Source organism: Saimiri boliviensis, chromosome 15 (assembly GCF_048565385.1).
Source record: "Saimiri boliviensis isolate mSaiBol1 chromosome 15, mSaiBol1.pri, whole genome shotgun sequence".
Classification (NCBI taxonomy): domain Eukaryota; kingdom Metazoa; phylum Chordata; class Mammalia; order Primates; family Cebidae; genus Saimiri; species Saimiri boliviensis.
In genome coordinates, this window is record NC_133463.1 from 11,564,647 (window position 1) to 11,585,408 (window position 20,762).

Consider the following 20,762-nt stretch of genomic DNA (forward strand, 5'->3'; position numbering starts at 1 on the left):
CCCTCTAGGGCGGCCTACAGCGCCCCGAGGCGTGTAACAGGAGCAACACAAAACTAACAGAAGTTTCCCAGCGGAGACATTCCCCGAGCCAACTTCCTTCAGGCCAGAAAGGGAAACCTGACACGTGGTCCAGCACCGGAAATGGAGGCGCGGGTGCGGAAGGCCGGGGCGCGCACGCGCTGTGCGAGGCTCCGCCCCTCCAGCGGTTGCCAGGTTACCGGCCCCGGAAGTCGCGGGAGCTGCGTCCGCAGTGGGCGCCGCTAGTCGGCGGAAGATGGCGGAGGGCGGCGGCCCTGAGCCCGGCGAGCAGGAGCGAAGGTCTTCCGGGCCGCGGCCTCCTAGCGCGCGGGATTTGCAGGTGAGGCGAGCAGCCGGGGGAGGGAGCTCGGCGGTGGGCGCGGGCCCGTGACGGCGCGGGCTGGTGCGACTCGGAGGCTGCCTCTGGTCTCGGCGGAGCCTTTCTCGGACCCTGTCTTGGGTTAGAATCGTGACTTCGGCGCCCGGTCTCCCCAGGTCGGCGCTTAGCACGGTGGTGGCCCTGTTCACTAGTGCCCGACCCTCCAGCGCTCGTGCCCCGTCTCCCTTCCACCCCACGTACGATGTCAAAACAGCTACTTGTTTAGAATGACATTTTGTGGGGTCAGTTGGTTGCACCTCAACAGTAATGATACGTGATTTGTTCTCTTTTTTTGTCTTGGGTGCTGTTTCTCACTTGATTGCTTACATATAAAAATGGTTCCATTTTATCATGCAGCTTTTTCTTTTAAAGAGATGAAGGAAAGCAGTGCACACTGTTCGTACAGCCTAGTCGTCTAAGTCATGGTCTTTAAAACATTGCACGCAAGAAACAGGAAAATAAAACTTCGTCATGTTGTGTAGGACACTGATATTAGTTAGCTAAATGCTAGTGCACCAAATCCCGTTTTATCAGATACTGACGCCATTTTTCTCATTTTAGGCTTTTTTTGTGTGTCTCAGGATAAGATTATTATTTAACAAGTAATATCTGTAAAGAGATACTAAGGAGAATCTTGGTAGAACAGTTCTACTGTATTACTTTACAACCACACTTCATTCTAATGTGAACAAACCACCATCCATGGTGACATACTAAGCTTTGGGGAATGTGAAAATAAGTAGGACGTCAAATCCTTAGTCCGTGTATGTAAGTGTAAAAGACATGTCTACCTTTTGGAAGCCTACAGATTTCTTCGGAGAAATGGGATGTGAATACATTTAGCATAACATTTTAAGATGAAGTATGATGGGGTGCCAAAATAAGCAGTGCATAAAGTGAAGAATTTGGAGACTGGAAAGATCAGTGTTAAGATTAAGAGGTGAACTCAGTGTAGAATAGTCCCAGCGCCCATAGTTGACTCAGTAGTAATAAACAGAATCAAGGGATAGGACGCTATTGTGTACCTCATCTTTCCTATTTAAACCCACATCACTGAGACAGCGTGGAGTTAGTAGTCACATCAGTTTTGATTTTCCTTAGTCCTGCTACTTAGTAGTTTTATGAACTTAGGAGAAATGCCTTCTCTGAGGCTCACTGTCTTCATTTGTAAACTGTGGAGGGTGAGAGTGCTGGTGGTAGTGTAAGGATTAAATGTTGTAAAGGGCCTATGCAAAATTCCTCCATTATTCTGGCTCAGTTGTTACTGAGCAGATATTTGGTTCCTTTTTCCTCAATGAGAAAGATGGTGTAACTTTCACTGGATAGTCCATTTTAATGTCATTATAGTTAATATAGTATGTAACTTAATGTCCTTTCCCTAACTTAAATCCATTTCTTCTTTTTATGTGAAAAGTGAGAACAGCTTGGCAATGGCCATCTGATTCTTGGCAAATTGTTTGCAGACTCAATCCAGTGGATCAAAGTATGACTAATGTTTGGAGATACTCTGATAGATGTTGCTGATTGTGAGAATGCTTTCATTTCCACCCTAAGTTAGAAGATGGGAATTTTTTTTCATCTGTCTATTTCTGGTAGGTAGGGCAGTAGGAAGAAAACTGATTTCTTTATGAATGTGATTTGGTATATCAAGTACAGTATCTAAGTATTGATAATCTTTCCTTTAGAACTTAATATGAATGTGAAGAACTTGCAAAGAAACTTGAAAACAGCCAAAGGGATGACATATCAAGAAATAAAGTATGTATCAAAAGTTTAAAAGAGTTAACTAATGTTCTTCCCAAATGGTATCTTGGATATTGATTATTTATAGATTATATTGTTAGCATTTAATCTAGACATGCTTAAGAGTTAACCCAGTTTGTGCAGCTTTCAGTAGATACTTACTTGCCTAACAGCTTGATCTAAGAGTCTTTCCGAGCGAGTAAGGGGGTAATGTATTACTGATTGGAACAAATATAAGTACCCCTAAGTAAGTATATCTTAGCTGCCATGCAACATAGGGTTTGTCAGCATCTAAATCAGGAAGAAATGCTCCAGGTGCCACCAGAGGCCAGCTGCATAGTTGTTTCCCAAAAGGCCTCCCAGCCATGGGACCCCCCAGCTTACAAACTGCAGACTCAGAAATCTTTTTTGCATATCACACAATAGGTTTTCATAGCTCCCTTCATCCCCCACAAGTTAAGGAAATGGTCAGAGGGAAAGTTAGGAGTGGGATTGTTAGTGAGAAATCTAAGCCCTAAATCTCATCAGTATTCAGTAGTATTCCTGAATTGCTTTCTCTTCTGGTGTCCCTCAGCCCATCCACACACATGTTCATTAAGGTATTTAGTCGTATACTCTGTCCCAGTTTTCCTCCACATGTTCTGTGTTTCTATATAGATTGGAGTAGGGGAGTGGGAACAGGGTTAACTTCTGTACTTATCAGGGTTAGGATTGGATTTGTTAGGATGGACTCAATAGTGAGTACTATAAATGAGAAGAATTAAAATGTCTGATACTGTGTTGCCACAAGTACCCTAATCCTACTGAATATCTTTATTCTGTATCCTTCATTCTCTAGTGTGCATCTATGACCTGGAAGTCTTGTCAAAGATTGCTGGAACACACCCCAAAGTGTGATTCATTGGTTCTAGAGTGGGGTTTAAGTATATGCATTTCTTACAAGTTCCCAGGTGTCTGTATAATAAACATTTATTACTGCTTCTAGAATTGGTTACTCTTAGGCTAGAATTCCAGTACTTTTAATCTTTTGCTATATACTTGATTTTCTCACCCAATTACTCTGCTTTCAGGTTGCAAGTTCTTCACATTTCAAAATCCAGAGGAAAGATTATCAATACTTTACTTAGATACTTTATCCTCTGCATATTATTGAAACATTTTCTTAATTACGTTTTGAGATTTTGTTGTGTTAGTTTTGACCAGTACTTCAATTAATATTTATCAATTTAAATTATCATTTCCTCTTGATGTGATACCATCTGCTATGTTAAATAATATGAATTAAATTTCTTTGTAATATTTAATAATGAACTTATGCCATATGATGCTACATGGCATCAACTCCCTCTAAATATTGCTCATTTTCTTCTAAGTTTTTAGTGATGTACCATTAATAACTAGGATCTTTCAGCCAGGTAGACTCTTAATCATTTTCCTCATATTCCTCTTTTGTTAATGTATGTTCCACGTTCCATGGAGGCAGAGACATTTTTGCTTTTTTTATTTATGTTACCAAAGAAAATTGTTACTTGATTGGAAGCATTTATTCAAATCTTGTTAAAGCAAAAAACAAGGCAAAAATGTATAGCAAATATAACCCCAGTTTAAAATCCATCTGTCTATATCTATATCTGATTCATTTTATATTCTTTATGTAATTCAGCATGAATTTCTTGCCTCTTAGATACAATATTAGAAACAATTTGAGAAACTTAAAGTTTAGTTGGGGAAATAAAACAGCAAAAGTACACAAGTAATAAGTAATGACAACATAATGCTTAATATGAATGTCACTGGAGGTATCACATGCAGTGAGTATTTAGAAAAAAAGGTCTTAAGAAAATTAGAAAAGGTTTTGTGAAGGAGAGCTGAAATGGGCTTTTGAAATACAGATAACATTTTCATTGAGTAGAATAGGAATATCATAAAAGTAATTCATAAAGCTGACATAATCAGCTCAGAAGGAAATCCATAAAATAATACTGCTTTAAAGAAATTTCAGGGAGGTATAATTTCTGAAAACTTCAGACTCTTGTCATCAGAGTGTGTATGTGCATGTCTGTTTATGTCTCCTCCGTCATTTGTTTTGTTTTTTCTTTTGTTTTGTTTTTGAAGGGGATAGAGTAGTAGGACCATAAGGAGATTTAACACTCTAGAAAAAAAAATCTTGGGGGAAAATAAAATACTGATACAATCATTGCTAAACATTTAAAAATAATAGCTTCTAGTAATAGAGCACATGCTTTGTGCTTTCTATACATTCTTTAATCCTTTAAATGACTCTGTAAGGTAATTTTTTAATAGGCATTTGAAGATGTGGTAACTAAGGCTCAGAATATTTGCCCAAGATGACACAGTAAGTGCCTCAATTAGGATTCGAATTCAGTCCTTTTAGACTACCACTTTTATAATTTAGATTTCTAGCAAAGTTGCCATGGTACAAATATGAAAGTTATTGAATGTGGGAGGGTGGGAGTAGAAAAAATTAGAATAGAATAGTCTTTCATTTTGTTTTCTTTGTGTGTATTTTAAAAGTTGACTAATAGAATTTTCAAAGAATTAATTTTGCCCAATGCCCTGTTCTTATAGGTAGTTTTTATATCATTTGTGTGTCTGAAAGGAGCATTTTAATCTGTTTTGTTTTGGTTTTATTCGTAGTTGTTGTTTTGGGGAAAAAAACCCCAGAGATTATGGTCATGCCAGTTACAATTGAATAGCCAGCCACAGGAGCATTAAGGAAAGTTGCTGAGTCGTTGTCCAAAGATGTCAAAAGTCAGAAAAAAAATAACCTATACGATACTGAAATATTGGATTCCTTTTTAAAATTGCATTTTAAGAACAAATATAGTTTTATTTCATTTTGAAATAAACTATCCAGCAAATATCTATAATGTATAATTTGGTAATATTGCTTTCTAAGTGGTATATAAACCATGTATAATTGATGGTCTTGTATTCTTCGGAAACTCATTTTCCTAAGCACTATGAAATTTATGTGTCTGGTAGACTTTTAAATAGAATACTTCTGAAATTGTTTTATGTGCTTGGAGTTTGAAAACTTGAATAGCCGAATGAAACTGTTTTGTGAGATCTGATGAAGGAAGCTGACATTAGTGTGAAACATCTTCAGGAATTCTTAAAAAATTGCACAAGAATTTTAGGTTTAAATTTGAAAATGCTTTGTTACCTAAAACAGATTTTTGATACTGTTGAATAGTTAATAGAAAAATAATCAAATAATTATTACAACTTAGAGTTATTCTCATAGGTGTGGCATTTTGGTTATTTCTATAAAATGAGATGCAGTGAGTTTATTTCAGAAAGGAATCATCTTTTGAAGCATCAGCTTCTTTCATGAAAAGCCTTTACCACTCAATTTTAAGTTAATGTTCTATATGTAACTTCTGGTTGTATGGAAGAGGTTATTGCTAGTGTTACCCTTTATAACATGCCTATTATTACGTAGCTGGCCTTGGCAGAATTGTATGAAGATGAAGTGAAGTGCAAATCTTCCAAGTCTGATAGACCTAAAGCTGCAGTATTCAAGAGCCCACGAACACCACCTCAACGGTAAGTTTTATTTTGTTTTGTCGTAAAAAGAAATTATAACTTTTTCTAAAAATATACTGCAAATTATTTTAAATGGCCTTCTTCAAGATTTCTTCAATGATTTTTTAAAATTATTATTTCCTTCCAAGATTGAGGCAGATTCGGTTAAAAAAATAAAAATGATTAATATCATTTAGTTGCTACTTTAAACACTTTTACAGTCAGAAAGCTAAAAGAAACTTACAGAAAAATTCTTAAAATACCTGATATTTTGGTAGATATGTAAAATTATATCCTGAATACTGTTTTTCTTGGGTACAATGGTTTTTTAATATTTTTTGAGTCATGAGACGCATTAAGGGTCTGATGAAAGCTACAGAATTCTCCTGTCAAAACAACTTTCATGTGCAAGTTTGTCGTTCATTTTTAAGGGTTCGTGTGTTTCTTGAAGCCTCTCCATGAAGCCTCTGTGTGGGTTTTTTGTCTTACATTTAGGAATCTATGATTTCTGAAGTCTGTCTCTTCCTCCTTTAGGTGATGATTCCTCTAATGTGTGACCTCCTAAATGTCATTTGCTGTTATTAAAACCCCTGAACTATAAAAACCAACTATGAAGATTTAAGAGATGAGAACCAGGTGTATTTTATTGCTATGAGTTTTCTTGTTGCCAGGAGTATTTTCGTTAACATCTTTTTAGTACTATAAATACCCCTAGGGAAGAAACTTCAGTTTTCCCATTATATCTTAGTCTCAGAAAGTCTACTTTATAAATTTTCAATCCATCAAAAGTCAAGACTAGTAAATACTGTGTTTATTCCACCTGTATTCACCAAGTGGTTAAAATGTTACATTGCTCTTGTACACACATGGATTCTCTCTCTCTTTTTTACTCAACTATTTGAAAGGAAATGATAGCCAGTATGATACTTCGCCTCTGGTTACTTCAGCATGCATCTCCCAAGAAGAAGCACACACTTTTATAACCTCAATAACATAGCACATCTTACAAAATTAATAGTCATTCTGGCCAGGAGCAGTGGCTCACAGCTGTAATCCCAGCACTTTGGGAGGCCAAGGCAGGCGGATCACTTGAGGTCAGGAGTTCAAGACCAGCCTGGCCAATATGGCAAAACCTTGTCTGTACTAAAAATATAGAAATTAGCCAGGTGTAGTGGCACAGGCCCGTAATTCCAGCTACTCTGAAGGCTGAAGCACAAGAATCGCCTGAACTTGGGAGGCAGAGGTTGCAGAGAGCCGAGGTGGTACCACTGCACTCTAGCCTGAATGACGGAGGAGGACACTGTCTCAAAAATAATAATTCCATGATGTCATTTAATATATAGTCTGTAGTCAGATATCTCTTACAGCCTTATCTTTGGATTTAGGATTCAACTAAGGACATTGCATTTAATTATTCCTGTTTTGAATTTTTGAATACAGAGCATTCTCCCCACCTTTTTATTGTTTTTAGCTCACCTACATAATCAAAGATTTACTACATTGACTTTTTTAGAGAGTCTAGGCCAGATGTCATATAAAATGTCTAACATTCTAGATCATTGTTTCCTCGTGATTAGATTTTTATTAGATTTTTTGTCAAAAATGCAAAATAAGTGATATTGTCTGCTATTTATTATGTGATAACAGCAGTCATAATTTCAGTATTTTCCACCGTTGGTTATATGTTCACTTGGTTAAGGTGCTGACCACCACACCACACCATTGTAAGATAGATACTGTCTGTCCTTCGTAATCAGCAGGTTGGTATCTTGACACTGTTTCGACATCCTATTCTTTAATTCTTATCTTTATACATATAAAATACTGTATTTTTAGCTGCTTCTTTAATTTATATATTCTCCCAAGCTTTGAAAGTACTTCATATGTATCTGTGTACTTACATTTTACTCACTATTTGGTCACTGTTTCTCCAGTTTGAACATATGTTGAATGACTTAATATTTGAACTCTTATCATAAGATTACTGTATTAATATTTTCCTTGCTATTCAAATATTATTACTATTTCAGTGAAACGTTTTCTTTTATGTTGTCTGAAACAATGTTTCCATTAATAGGTATAATTCAGTAAGTCAGTTTTTAAGGATTTTGTGCCTAACATTTGATCTTTAGAATTGTTTACATTTCAAGAGCTGAGCTTCCTCAAAATATCTTGGTTGGGATATAAACTGTGTTTATTCTGTTTATAATACAATGTATAGCAAACTATTGGCAATCTCTTCTTTTAGTATGGTATTTTCTAATGTTAGGTGTACACTTCTTTTGATTGCAGTATCAACATTTTCCCAGTATCACTGTATTTCTGCTAATCTGTTTGGCACCGAAAACAGTGCTTATTTTTGTGGTCCACCTCCTTGGGCAGTATTAGAAATCAAAACAGTTATTGTTTCATTGTCTTTTTTTTTTTTTTTTTTTTTTTGAGACGGAGTTTCGCTCTTGTTACCCAGGCTGGAGTGCGATGGCACGATCTCGGCTCACCGCAACCTCCGCCTCCTGGGTTCAGGCAATTCTCCTGCCTCAGCCTCCTGAGTAGCTTGGATTACAAGCATGTGCCACCATGCCCAGCTAATTTTTTGTATTTTTAGTAGAGACGGGGTTTCACCATGTTGACCAGGATGGTCTCGATCTCTTGACCTTGTGATCCACCCGCCTCGGCCTCCCAAAGTGCTGGGATTACAGGCTTGAGCCACCGCGCCCGGCCGTTTCATTGTCATTTTAAGCCAAGATATTTTCATTATCTGAAACTCTGGACATAAGATGGTCTGTGTTTTTAATTTACAAGAGGAGTTACGTAACCTACAGAAAGACCCTCAGGATATAGTCTGATACCTGTTTTGACATACTCATCTGTGAAAAGTTAGATATGTCCTCTGCAAGTCATTATATAGTAGTATTGCTTCTGAGAATTAAATGAGATAAAGCAGATAAGATGCCTAGCACAGGGTTGGTACTTAGCTGGGCCTTAAAAGGATTTGGGCTATTAGGAGGTAGATGAGCACATACAACAAAGGACACAATTCAAGGAACAAAGAATCACAGAGGAGAAAATACTCAAAATGACCAGAGGCCTCAGAAAAGGAACTAGCAGAACTTTAGTAGCTTAGTAGCAAATAAGTTTGGATAGATGGGGGTGCAGCCAGGAAGGCTTTCATAGGCATGTGACCGGTGCTGTTGCTCAAGGCCCCATGCCTAGAAGGGCCCTGTGCTTAGACTAATGCTTTGCTGTTACTATTTTGAAATTCTTAATAGATTTTGAACAAGAGGACTCGCATTTTCACTTTGCACTGGGTCCCACAAATTATGTAGCCAGTTCTGGATACAACCTTGAAGCCCACGAAGATGAGTCATACCTGTGTAGAAGGCGGTGGAAAGCCAGTTTGTTTTTGTTTTTTTGTTAAAAATTTAATGACAAACCTATAATACAGTGTTAAACGCTTTGACTCTGGAGTTAGACACATCTCAGTTGTAATTTTTTTTCTCTATCCTCTAATAAGGATTTGGCAATTGGTGAGTTATTTAAACTCCTTCAATCTTAGTTTTCTTACCTGTAAAATAGGAGTAATAATGTTGTTTGGATTAACTAAACACATAGTCATCTTTTGATAAATGTTAGCTGTTACTATTCTATTCATGTAGGAAAACAGGATAGGCAATACTGTATAAAATTAATGATGATGGGGAGAATAGGATAAGGAGGGAAATAAATCAAGACAGAAACAATTGAGGTAAACTGAGGAATGAGGTAATAAAATTTTGAATTCAAGGCCAAGGATGGTGGCTAACACCTGTCATCCCAGCAGTTAGGGAGGCCGAGGTGATGCAGATTGCTTGAGCTCATGAGTTTAAGACCAGCCTGGGCAACAGGGCTTAAACCACATCTCTACAAAAAAATGCAAAAAGTAGCCATGCATGGTGGTGCATGCCTGTAGTCCCAGCTACTTGGGAAGCTGAGGTGGCCGGATAGCTTGAGCCCGGGAGGGGGACATTCTAGTGAGCTGAGATCATGCCGCTGCACTCCAGCCTGGGCAATAGAGCCATTTGTTGTCTCGAAAAATATATAAATAAAATAAATTTTGGATTTAGGTGGTGGCAATGGAATAGAGAGAAAAGGGTGAAATTAATAAAGGATACTTTTAAGGTATTTATTATAGAAATGTAGTGACATGGGATATAGGGAGTAAGCCAGTGGGAAAGAGAGAAGACTTAAATGTTTTTAATCTGGGATACAGGAAAAAGTGATTGTTAATGGGAGGGCTTATATGTACAAATAGCTTCAGTTTTGGAGATGAACTTGATTCAAGTAAAACTATCTAGCAGGTGGTTTTAAATTCAACACTGGACTGTAAGTGAATGGTAAAAGCATATATTTGAGGGTAATCTGTATAGAAGAGGTTATCTTTGGCAATGGATAAATATTTTGATGATCAAATGAGCTTAAATAGAGGGGAGTGGAAGTCAAGGATATAGGCAGATTTATGTAAGAGAAGGAGAAAGAAAACTCATTAAAATAGAGAAGGAAATGTTGGATCCCATTGGGCAAAGAAACAAGCAATTTTGGTATAAAGAAAGTCCAGGAGAGTTCAATCATGAAACAAGGAAAGGGAGAAGGACAGGCTCGAAAGGATCAGATGCTTCAGGAAGTGGGTAACAGCTGACGGAAGTCTGTTGGGTTTGGCAATGAGAAGATAACTCAGAATCTTTGAATAACAAAGATTCAGTAGCAAAATGGGAGCAAAAATCTTACTGCAGGGAGTAAATGCATGGGAAATATGAGCACCAGTCACAGATAATATGTTTAAGGTTTGGGTAATCATCATTAGGAGCTAAAAAGATTGAAACCACCCAACTCTTTGAAATTGGAAACTATCAATGGGTAACAACCCCCATCACCAATTTCATTCAACTTGTACTGGAGGTTTTAGTCAGCACAATGAGATAAGAAAAACGTATACAAATTGGAAAAAATCTGTAAATAAAGCTTATTATGTGGAGTGACATAATTGCGTACAAAGAAAACTATAAAAGAGTCTGGTTCCTTTTCTGATTTTTCTGGTCATTTTGATTTTTTTCCCCCTGTGTGCCTCTTTACTTGTAGAATTTTGTTCCTTGTCCTCTGTGCTTATCTAAGTCCTAACGTCTTAAATCCTTTTAAGGCCCAGCTAAGTACCAATTCTGCACTAAGCATCTTTTATTCCTTTTCATTTATATTTAATAAGTTAGTTTGAATGAGTATAGAGAATTACTTCAGGAGTCAATAAATATTGTTGCCCGAACATTCATGAATTAAATTTGAGGTCTAACACTGCTGAGTGCAAAGACCGATTATAAAGCTGCAATAGTTAAGAGAGTAAGAACTGACAGTAGACTATGTACCGAAATAGAGAACTCAGAATCATAGGCACACATGAAAGCAACTTGATTTAATGACACTGCAGAGCAGTGAGGGAGAGAATTTCCTTCTGTGGTACTGGAACAAATGGACATTTACATGGAGGAAAAATAGTTCTTGACCCTCTGCCTTATACCACCTACAAACATCAGTTCCATGTGGGTTGTGGATCTAAATAGAGAAATTAAAACAGTAAAATTTCTGGAAGAAAATAGAATACTTTCATGACCTTAGAGTAGGCAAAGATTTCAACTAATAAAAATCATAAACGAGACAGGAAATCACTTGCTATGACTGATTTTTGCAATAAGGTCTTTCTCACTAAGACTGAGATAAAAAGGAATGATTATTGACTTTGCCAGATTGGAGATGTTGGACACGGAGGGAAGGGGTGTTACAGCAGCAGACAGCTGCAGCAGGAAGCTTTGCTTTGCTGTGCTGTGTTCGTTGTAGCTACCTAAGATAATCTTCTAACGCTAAGGCTTGTCCTAAGAGACAGCTAGGGCAGTGTTCAACCTTGCTTGCTACCCTGGGCCCTTGAGTGTAAGCTTGGGAGGAAGGCTTCTGTAGGCTCCTGCTCTAGATAAACTTGGGTCCAGTGTACTTCTCGAGAGCACTGGCAGGATGAAGTCCCACCTCCACCTTCAGCCATTAGTAGGATTCTCCTGATACCTCCTTGTTCTCCATGTAGATGGATCTTTTCTTTCCTTTACTCGGAAGTGAGAACTGGTCTGCTTTTTCCTCTAGCTCACTCAGTTTTGCATATTCTAATTTAGGAGAAAGCCACCTTGAAGGCGACTTCCATTCCTAGTCTCCAGGGCAGATAGAATTTCCCCCCGTTGTTTTGTTCTGTGTGTCAGTTCAGTGTGAATTTGGAACTGGATTGGAGAGTTATAAGTATTTTAACAAATGAGGTTTGATTGTCATCTTACCCTGGAAGTCTCCATGTTGATGCTTCATTGGTTATATAGTTTCTGATATCCTTGATTGAAAAAATGTTGAAAGACAAAAGTAGGTTATTAATCTAATGTAAAGGTAATTTTTATGTTTCCTGGGACCATTTATGAAGTTGGAATCAAAGTAGAAATTGGTCGCCAAAAATTACTGCCTAAATTATGTACTTTTAACAAACACAGGGGATTATAAAGGAGTAGATCTCTTTTAAATCCAAAAATCTCTGAAGAATAAATCCTCTATAGATAACCCTTTAGTTTGGAATTAGCTGTTTATACTCTCTAAATCTAGAGATCTCATCAGTAACTGGGTCTCTACTGAATGTAGCCTTGTTAGGGAGAAGGGACTATCTTCTGACTATCTTCTGATTGTTGATACTGCTTTCTCTACGACATCAGAAGTGCTGAATTAGTGAATGAGATGTATGTGATAAGCAGTTACAGAAGACTGAGGGATCAGCAAGCAAGCCAGTTATCGTGCTGGAGGCTGAACTTTGCCCTTACAGTCAACCTCTGCAAACTCGGAAAGTATATGATCTATTTCCTCTTTATTCTTTTCCTTAATCCCACTTTAAAAATTAAATATTTTCAGAGAAGTCAAAAGAATGCCTCTTTTTAAATAAAATATTTTATGTAAACTTTTATTTTCATAAGACTCTAGCTTTTTACTTAGTTTATGTCTGTTGTTCTAAGTTTTTATTCATGAACTAAAATGTTTAAAGGTTTTACTCACGTGAACATGAATACAGTGGATTACATATAGTTCGACCTTCAACTGGGAAAATTGTGAATGAACTTTTCAAAGAGGCAAGGGAACATGGGGCTGTCCCTCTGAGTGAAGCCACAAGAGCTTCAGGTGATGATAAATCTAAGGTCAGTGCTCAATTTTAAACTAAATACACTGTTTATATATTTTACCTCCTCTTTCATTTTTATATTACTTGCAAACATATTTTTCTAATTGTAATTTCTCTTTTAAATATTTGTTTCATTTCTATAAAATTATAATCTTTCTATTAATGATTGAAAGTTGAGATAATTTTTTACATTTCTGAACAACTATTTAAGTTACCTTTTAATTTCAAAACAACTAGTAGAGTCATAAGCTTTTGCGTAAAGAATACAGGGAGGTTTCATGTACCTTTCACCTAGTTTTCCCTAATGGTTACGTTTTACAGGATTACAGTAGAATATCAAAGCCAGGAATTTGGCATTTCTCTATGTCTATGTCTTTTTATCACATGTGTGATCACCCAGCTGAAGCTCTCCTTCATAGCCTACCCATTTGTATTCACACCCACCCCCTTTCTCCTACCATCCCTAACCTCTAGCCAATACCAGTTAATTGGTTTTTCATCTTTGTAATTTTACCATATTAAGAATGCTACACAGGCTGCTGGTGGTGGCTCATGTCTGTAATCCTAGCACTTTGGGAGGCCGAGGCAGACAGATCACAGTTCAAGACCAGCCTGACCAACATGGTGAAACTCTGATAAACAAATGGAGTCATAACATATGTGACCTTTTGGAATAGCTTTTCTCACTCTGCATAATGCCCTTGAAATCTATCAGAGTTTTTGCTTGTATCACAACTTTGTTCCTTTTTAATTCCTGAGTAGCATTTTATGGTTTAGATATACCACAGTTTAACCATTCATGTATTGAGGAATATTTTAGTTTCCAGCTTTTGACTATTACAAATAAAGCCGCTATGAACAATTAGGTACAGGTTTTCTTATATAAGTTTTTATTTCTCTGGGATAAATGCTCAGAGTGCAATTGCTGGGTCATACATTAAGTGTATGTTTAGTTTAATAAACAGCCAAACTATTTTCCAGAATGGTTTTGCCATTTTATATTCCCACATATATGAGAGAACCAGTTTCTCTGCATCCTTTTCAGCATATAGTATTGTTACTGTTTTTAATTTTAGCCATTGGGTAGGTGTGTAGAGATAATACAATGTGGTTTTATTTCTCTAATGACTAATGATGTTAATTTGCATTTTCCTAATGGCTAGTGAGGAACATCTTTTCATGTATTGCTTTGCCATTATCTGTATTAATTCTTTTCAGTGAAACATCTCTTCATTACTTTTGCCCATTTTCTAATTGAATTATTTTGTTACTGTTGAGTTTTGAGAATTATTTGTATATTTTAATAGGTATGTGTCCTTTGTCAGATACATGGTTTGCAGATATTTCCTCCCTGAATGTCATTTGTGTTTTATCCTCATAACAGGGTTTTTGTAAAGCAAAAGATAAAACTTTGATAAAGTTCAATTTTTTTTTTCTTTTATGGATCATGCTTTTGCTGTATTATCTAAGAACTTTTCACTTAACTGTAGGTCCCAAATATTTTCTTCCATGTTATCTAGAAAAATGTTACAGCTTTACATTTAAAGCCATGATCAATTTGAATTTTTTATATAAGGTGTGAGGTTGACACCAGAGTTTATTGTTTTGCTTATGGATGTCCAGTTGCTCCAGCATCGCTTCTTGAAAGGCACTCCTTTCTCCATTGAATTGCCTTTGTACCTTTCTAAATTTCTATAAAACTTCTGTACACCTTTTTAATTATTATCAACTGACACAATATCGGTATACTGAAGACCAACACTTAGCTGTCTTTTGGAGTATAATTTCATATATTCTTATAAGCAGCATTTCTCAACCTGAAATTTCTCCATCAAAATTATTTGTGGAGGTTATCTAAACTGCCGCATGGCTTCAGGTATTATGGTTCAATAGATTTGGGGTATGCCTAGAAACATGCCTTTTTAAAAAATCTTTATGATAATTTCGACATCCATTGTTGAGAGCCACTGCTCTAATAAAACTTAAATTTTGGTTTTTATTTTCATTATTCATGAATGGTTTGAAATTATCTTTTAGTCAAGTCTTATGGTAATTTTGATTCTTGAAGGTTCTCCAATATGAGCTATTTTGGCTAATGAGAATTTATCTAGTTTTAAAATACCCATCACATAATAACTTGTTGCTGAATACTCCTTAGTGAATTTTAACTCATTTCCTGTGTATTTTAGTCATTTACAGGTGGAGGATACAGATTGGGCAATTCCTTTTGTAAGCGGTCTGAATATATATATGGAGAGAATCAGCTGCAAGATGTAGGTACAATAATCAAAATGAAAAAATATACATATTTGCTTCTAGTTTCTAAAACTTTTTAGATGAAAAATTGATAATATAATCTTTTTGTTACTTTTTAAAACATGAGTTATAAGGACCAATGATGTGTGAGTTTTCAGTCTCAATTTTTATGTTTTGTATCGCACTTATGCCTTGCACTTAGAGATATGTAACTATTTGTTGAAAGAATGGATGATTCATTGTCAAAATGAATTTGCAGCCAGGCATAGTGACATGCACCTGCAGTCCCAACTACTCCAGTGGCTGAGGTAGGAGGATCACTTGAGCCCAGAAATTCAAGGCCAGCCTGGAAAACATAGCCAGACCCTATTTCTTAAAAAAAAAAAAAACAGTGTTTTAAAAAATGAACTCTGGCCAGGGGCAGTGGCTTAGGTCTATAATCCCAGCACTTTGGGAGTCTGAGGTGGACAGATTGCTTGAGTCCAGGAGTTCAAGACGAATCTGGACAACATAATGAGAGCCTGGCTGTTTTAAAAAATCAATTTTAAAAAATTGAACAAATAAATAGTTACTATTAAAATGATATATTTTCATAATTTGAGGTGAGGTATACATGTAGAACACCTAAAATCATTCTTTGTTTCTGTTGCTCTTTGAAATTTTGGAGTTTTAACTTTATTTTAAAAATTTACAGTTTCTTGGAAGGTTACTGAAAATTCTTTCTTTCACTTGGCTCTGTAGTAAAGAAGAGTATGGATGCAGATGAAGGAAAATGGTGGGAGTCATGGGGTGCACCTCTTCTCATTACTTTCGTTTTCTAGTGAACCAACCATGAATAATTGTACTTCAAGGCCAGGGTTCAGCTGTGGGACCTTTGGTATATGCAACCATTGTCAATTTGTTAAGCTGAATACAAACTACCTAAGCAAACACATGTGATTTCATGAATGTCTTTCACTATGAATAAAGAATAGTAGAAATAACTGCCTATTTTAAAAAGTAAATATGTTTTGAGATATCACATTTAGAATTTAAAATTATTTGGGGGAGATGTATTCTTACATATATGTGTATGTGTATATATATATATATATATTTGTTTTCTTTTTCTATGCTCAAAAGGTTCAGATTTTGCTTAAACTGTGGAGCAACGGTTTCAGTTTAGATGATGGAGAATTGAGACCTTACAATGACCCAACAAATGCTCAATTTCTGGAATCTGTTAAGAGAGGGTAAGATGTATTTTTTGTATTCTACTTGTTACTTAGAGTGGGACTTTTTTTTTTAAGACTACTAATTATTAGTGCACTATGGGTTTTCAAGAAGTAGTTCCTGGAATATATTAAATAAGTAATTGCTGGGGTGTAGATATTCTTAAGTATATAAAGGATATACTGTTACCTGTAAGTCACTGGTTCTTTGTGGTGCAGGGGCATTGGACATTGGCCCATTTTATGTATTTATTTATTTTTTATGAAACAGAGAGAGAGAGAGCGAGAGAGAGAGGGAGAGAGGGAGAGAGATGGAGGGAAAGAAAGAGAGAGAGAAGCTCCCACGCTATTATGGTGGGAGGGGAATCCAGAGAGGGAAATTTATTCAGGTAGGAGCAGCTGAAGTTTTTTTTGTTTGTTTGTTTTTTGTTTTTTGTTTTTTACAAATAAGAATGTGTACAGGAAAATATTAGTAAACATTGAATAATAATGATTTATAAGTAAATTTGCAAAAATTTTTACCAGATTTACCACATTTAATTACAAAAATTAATACAACAGCTATTAAGAAGCCTTAGAGATTCTTAAATGTGGTCTGTAATCTAAACTTACACTTTAAATTCCCAAATAAATGTACGTACATTTTCCAAATTACATATAATAAAACAAATTTGTCTTATGAAAAAAAGTTACAAAACCTTCTTAAAAGCGCTATTTATATACAGTTGTTTCTTGAAGAGAATTGTTTATAGCACCTGCACATGTACCAAAATTGTTATGTACTCGAGTTCCATAGTCGGTCCCGCAGAACCCATATGTATGAAAGAAAATTCATACATGTGGATTTCGCATCCACAAATACTGTATTTTTCAACTCATGTTTGGTTAAAAACAATCCACTTCTAAGTGGACCTGTGCAGTTCAAACCCACGTTGTTCAAAGGTCAACTGTGTGTGTCTGCATGTATGTATTTAGAGACAGAGATTGAGTATCTTTACCTTCCTTGTAAAGGAATTGCTCTTTTATCAAACTTGTTAAGCTGATATCTTTCGGTATCAGTTTTTCAATTAGTATTTGTCTGAAGCTTTTCATTTTTATCAAAACATGTAAGGAAATTTAACAAAATGATAAAGTTTTCAGTATTCTGAGTTCCAGAACTGCATTACTCCAGTGGTCAATTTTAGAGTAGGTGTGATGTGGTGCTGAGAAGAATGTATATTCTGTGGATTTGGGGTGGAGAGTTCTGTAAATGTCTATTAGGTTTGCTTGTTCGAGGTCTGAGTTCAAGTCCTGGATATCCTTGTTAATTTTCTGTCTCGTTGATCTGTCTGATATTGACAATGGGGTGTTAAAGTCTCCCACTATTAGTGTGTGGGAGTCTAAGTCTCTTTGTAAGTCATTAAGAACTTGCCTTATGTATCTGGGTGCTCCTGTATTGGGTGCATTTATATTTAGGATCATTAGCTCTTCTTGTTGCAGTGATCCTTTTACCATTATGTAATGTCCTTCTTTGTCTCTTTTGATGTTTGTTGCTATAAAGTCTATTTTATCAGAGACGAAAATTGCAATTCCTGCTTTTTTTTGCTCTCCAATTGCTTGGTAAATCTTCCTCCATCCCTTTATTTTGAGCCTTTGTGTATCCTTGCATGTGAGATGCATTTCCTGGATACAACACACTGCTGGGGTTTTTTTTGTTTTTTTTTTTATCCAATTTGCCAGTCTGTGTCTTTTGATTGGGGCATTTAGTCCATTTACATTTAGGGTTAATATTGATATGTGTGAATTTGATACTGCCATTTAATGCTAGCTGGCTGTTTTGCCAGTTAGTTGATCCAGATTCTTTATTATGTTCATGCTCTTTACCATTTGGTATGTTTTTAGAGTGGCTGTTACTGGTTGTTCCTTTCTATGTGTAGTGCTTCTTTCAGGAGCTCTTGTAGAGCAGCCTTGGTGGTGATGAAATCTCTAAGTACTTGCTTGTTCACAAAGAATTTTATTTTTCCTTCACTTATGAAGCTTAGTTTGGCTAGGGATGAAATTCTGGGTTGAAAGTTCTTTTCTTTAAGGATGTTGAATATTGACCCTCACTCTCTTCTGGCTTGTAGGGTTTCTGCTGAGAGATCTGTTGTGAGTCTGATGGGCTTCCCTTTGTAGGTAACCTGACCTTTCTCTCTGGCTGCCTTTAGCATTTTCTCCTTCATTTCAACCCTGGTGAATCTGATGATTATGTGCCTTGGGGTTGCTCTTCTTGAGGAATATCTTTGTGGTGTTCTCTGTATTCCCTGAACTTGAATATTGGTCTGCCTTGCTAGGTTGGGGAAGTTTTCCTGGATAATCTCCTGAAGAGTTTTTTCCAGCTTGGATTCATTCTCTTCATCACATTCAGGTACACCTATCAAACATAGATTAGGTCTCTTCACATAGTCCCATATTTCTTGGAGACTTTGTTCATTCCTTTTTACCCTTTTTTCTCTAATCTTGCCTTCTCATTTGATTTCATTGAGTTGATCTTCGACCTCTGATATCCTTTCTTCTGCTTGGTCAATTTGGCTGTTGAAACTTGTGCATGCTTTGCAAAGTTCTCGTGTCGTGTTTTTCAGCTCCATCAATTCACTTATATTCCTCTCTAAGTTGTCTATTCTCATTAGCATTTCGTCAAATCTTTTTTCAAGGTTCTTAGTTTCTTTGCATTGGGTTAGAACATGTTCTTTTAGCTCACAGAGATTTCTTATTATCCACCTTCTGAAGTCTGATTCTGTCAGTTCATCACACTTATTCTCCATCCAGCCTTGTTCCCTTGCTGGTGAGGAGTTGTGATCCCTTGTAGGAGGAGAGGCGTTCTGGTTTCAGGTGTTTTCAGCCTTTTTAGCGCTGGTTTCTTCCCATCTTTGGATTTATCCACCTGTCGTCTTTGTAGTTACTGACTTTCAGATTGGGTCTCTGAGTGGACGTCTAGTTTGTTGGTGATGAAGTTATTTCTGTTTCTTAGTTTTCCTTCTAATAGTCTGGTCCCTCTGCTGAAGGACTGCTGAGGTCCACTCCAGGCCCTGCTTGCCTGGGAATCACCTACAGCAGCTGAGGAACAGTAAGGGTTGCTACCAGTTTCTTCTTCTGCTATCTTTGTCCCCAAAGGATACCAGCCAGATGTCAGTCTGAGCGTTCGTTTATGAGGTGGCTCTTTGGGTATACAGGGGTCAGGGAGCTCCTTGAGGAGACAGTCTATCCTCTAGGAGCTCAAGTGCTGGGCTGTGAGCTCCATTGTACATTAAGAGCTGCTGGGCAGGCATGTTTAAGTCTGCTGCAGCAGGACTCATAAACCACTATTTTTTTTTTCCCCAGGTGCTCTGTCCTGGGAAGTTAAGGCTTTATTTATGGGTTTCCGTTGTGTTGCTGCCTTTTTTTCAGGGCTGCCCTGCCCAGCAGGTAATGGTGGACACCCCTCCCCACAGAGCTGAATCTTCTTGGGTTTAGCTGTGCTTGCTGTGAAACTCAACCCACCGCGTTTCCAATTGCTGTTTTTTTGTTGGGGTGGCACCAGCTGAGCCTGATCACCTGGCTCCCTGCCTCAGAGCCTTTTTTTTTTTTTTTAGTTGAACAGTCGACTCTCTCCCAGGTGTTCCAGTAGCCTGTTGAAAAGGCACCGGGATCTGTGTGATTTCCTGTGCGGTGACCCACTGCACTGGCAGCACTGAGATTCGTGGCGCTTTTCTGCCCGGGAATCGCCTGGCCTGGTTCCCTGTTTTGGTCCCCTTTTTAATCAGCTGAATGGGTGTTTCTGCTTTCTCAGAGCTCCAATCACCAGCCAAAAGGGCACCCAGTCCCATGTATTTTGTACTGAGAACTGCTGCACCAGGGCGCCGGCATAACAGCCACGCCAGTCAAAAGAGCTGCGCTGGCAACCCGTGGGGCTCCTCCACTTGGGAATCTCCTGGTCTGTGGGCAATACAAATCCGTCTGGAAATGCGGCGTCCACTCACCCTCTGCACTTTTGCAGGGAGCTGCAATCCTGAGCTGCTCCTAATCGGCCATCTTGGATCTCTCTCTCCATTGGCCCATTTTAAAATCTGATGAAACTGTGGACCCAGTTCCAAGAAGAAACATCTTAATGTGACAATCAATGAATTAATTAGTATGTAGCTGCCCACCCACTAAGCCACTGTCCTGCTTACTGTTGACAGGGTGACTCTCATTGCATGTATGCCTGAAATTCAACAACTTATGTTAGAAATCTTTTAATGTGCGTTACTGCTGGCAGAAGATTTCAAAAGGTTAGTTTGAAGTTATAATTTGTGAAAATAAACTCAGATACTCAGTGCTCTGCAGAGAACATTGTAACTCACCAGTTCTGTTTGCTTAAGAATGAGGAACCAAATGATTTTGCTATGAT

The 20,762-nt window shown here is 37.3% G+C and overlaps 1 protein-coding gene across 2 annotated transcripts in view; it reads left to right on the forward strand.

Annotated features, from left to right (window-relative positions):
* Positions 1-235: 235 nt before the first annotated feature.
* The window catches only part of UBXN2B (UBX domain protein 2B), a 36,931-nt gene continuing 16,404 nt past the window's right edge, over positions 236-20,762 (forward strand). The window contains exons 1-6 of one of the 2 annotated variants that reach the window (XM_039464862.2): positions 236-358; positions 5,607-5,710; positions 12,774-12,924; positions 15,098-15,181; positions 16,287-16,396; positions 20,554-20,643. In XM_039464862.2, the coding sequence (XP_039320796.1) occupies positions 275-358; positions 5,607-5,710; positions 12,774-12,924; positions 15,098-15,181; positions 16,287-16,396; positions 20,554-20,611 (591 nt within the window). In that variant the 5' untranslated portion in view covers positions 236-274 and the 3' untranslated portion in view covers positions 20,612-20,643. The remainder of the gene's footprint in view (positions 359-5,606; positions 5,711-12,773; positions 12,925-15,097; positions 15,182-16,286; positions 16,397-20,553; positions 20,644-20,762) is intronic. The other variant, XM_010346040.3, reaches the window with a different exon arrangement.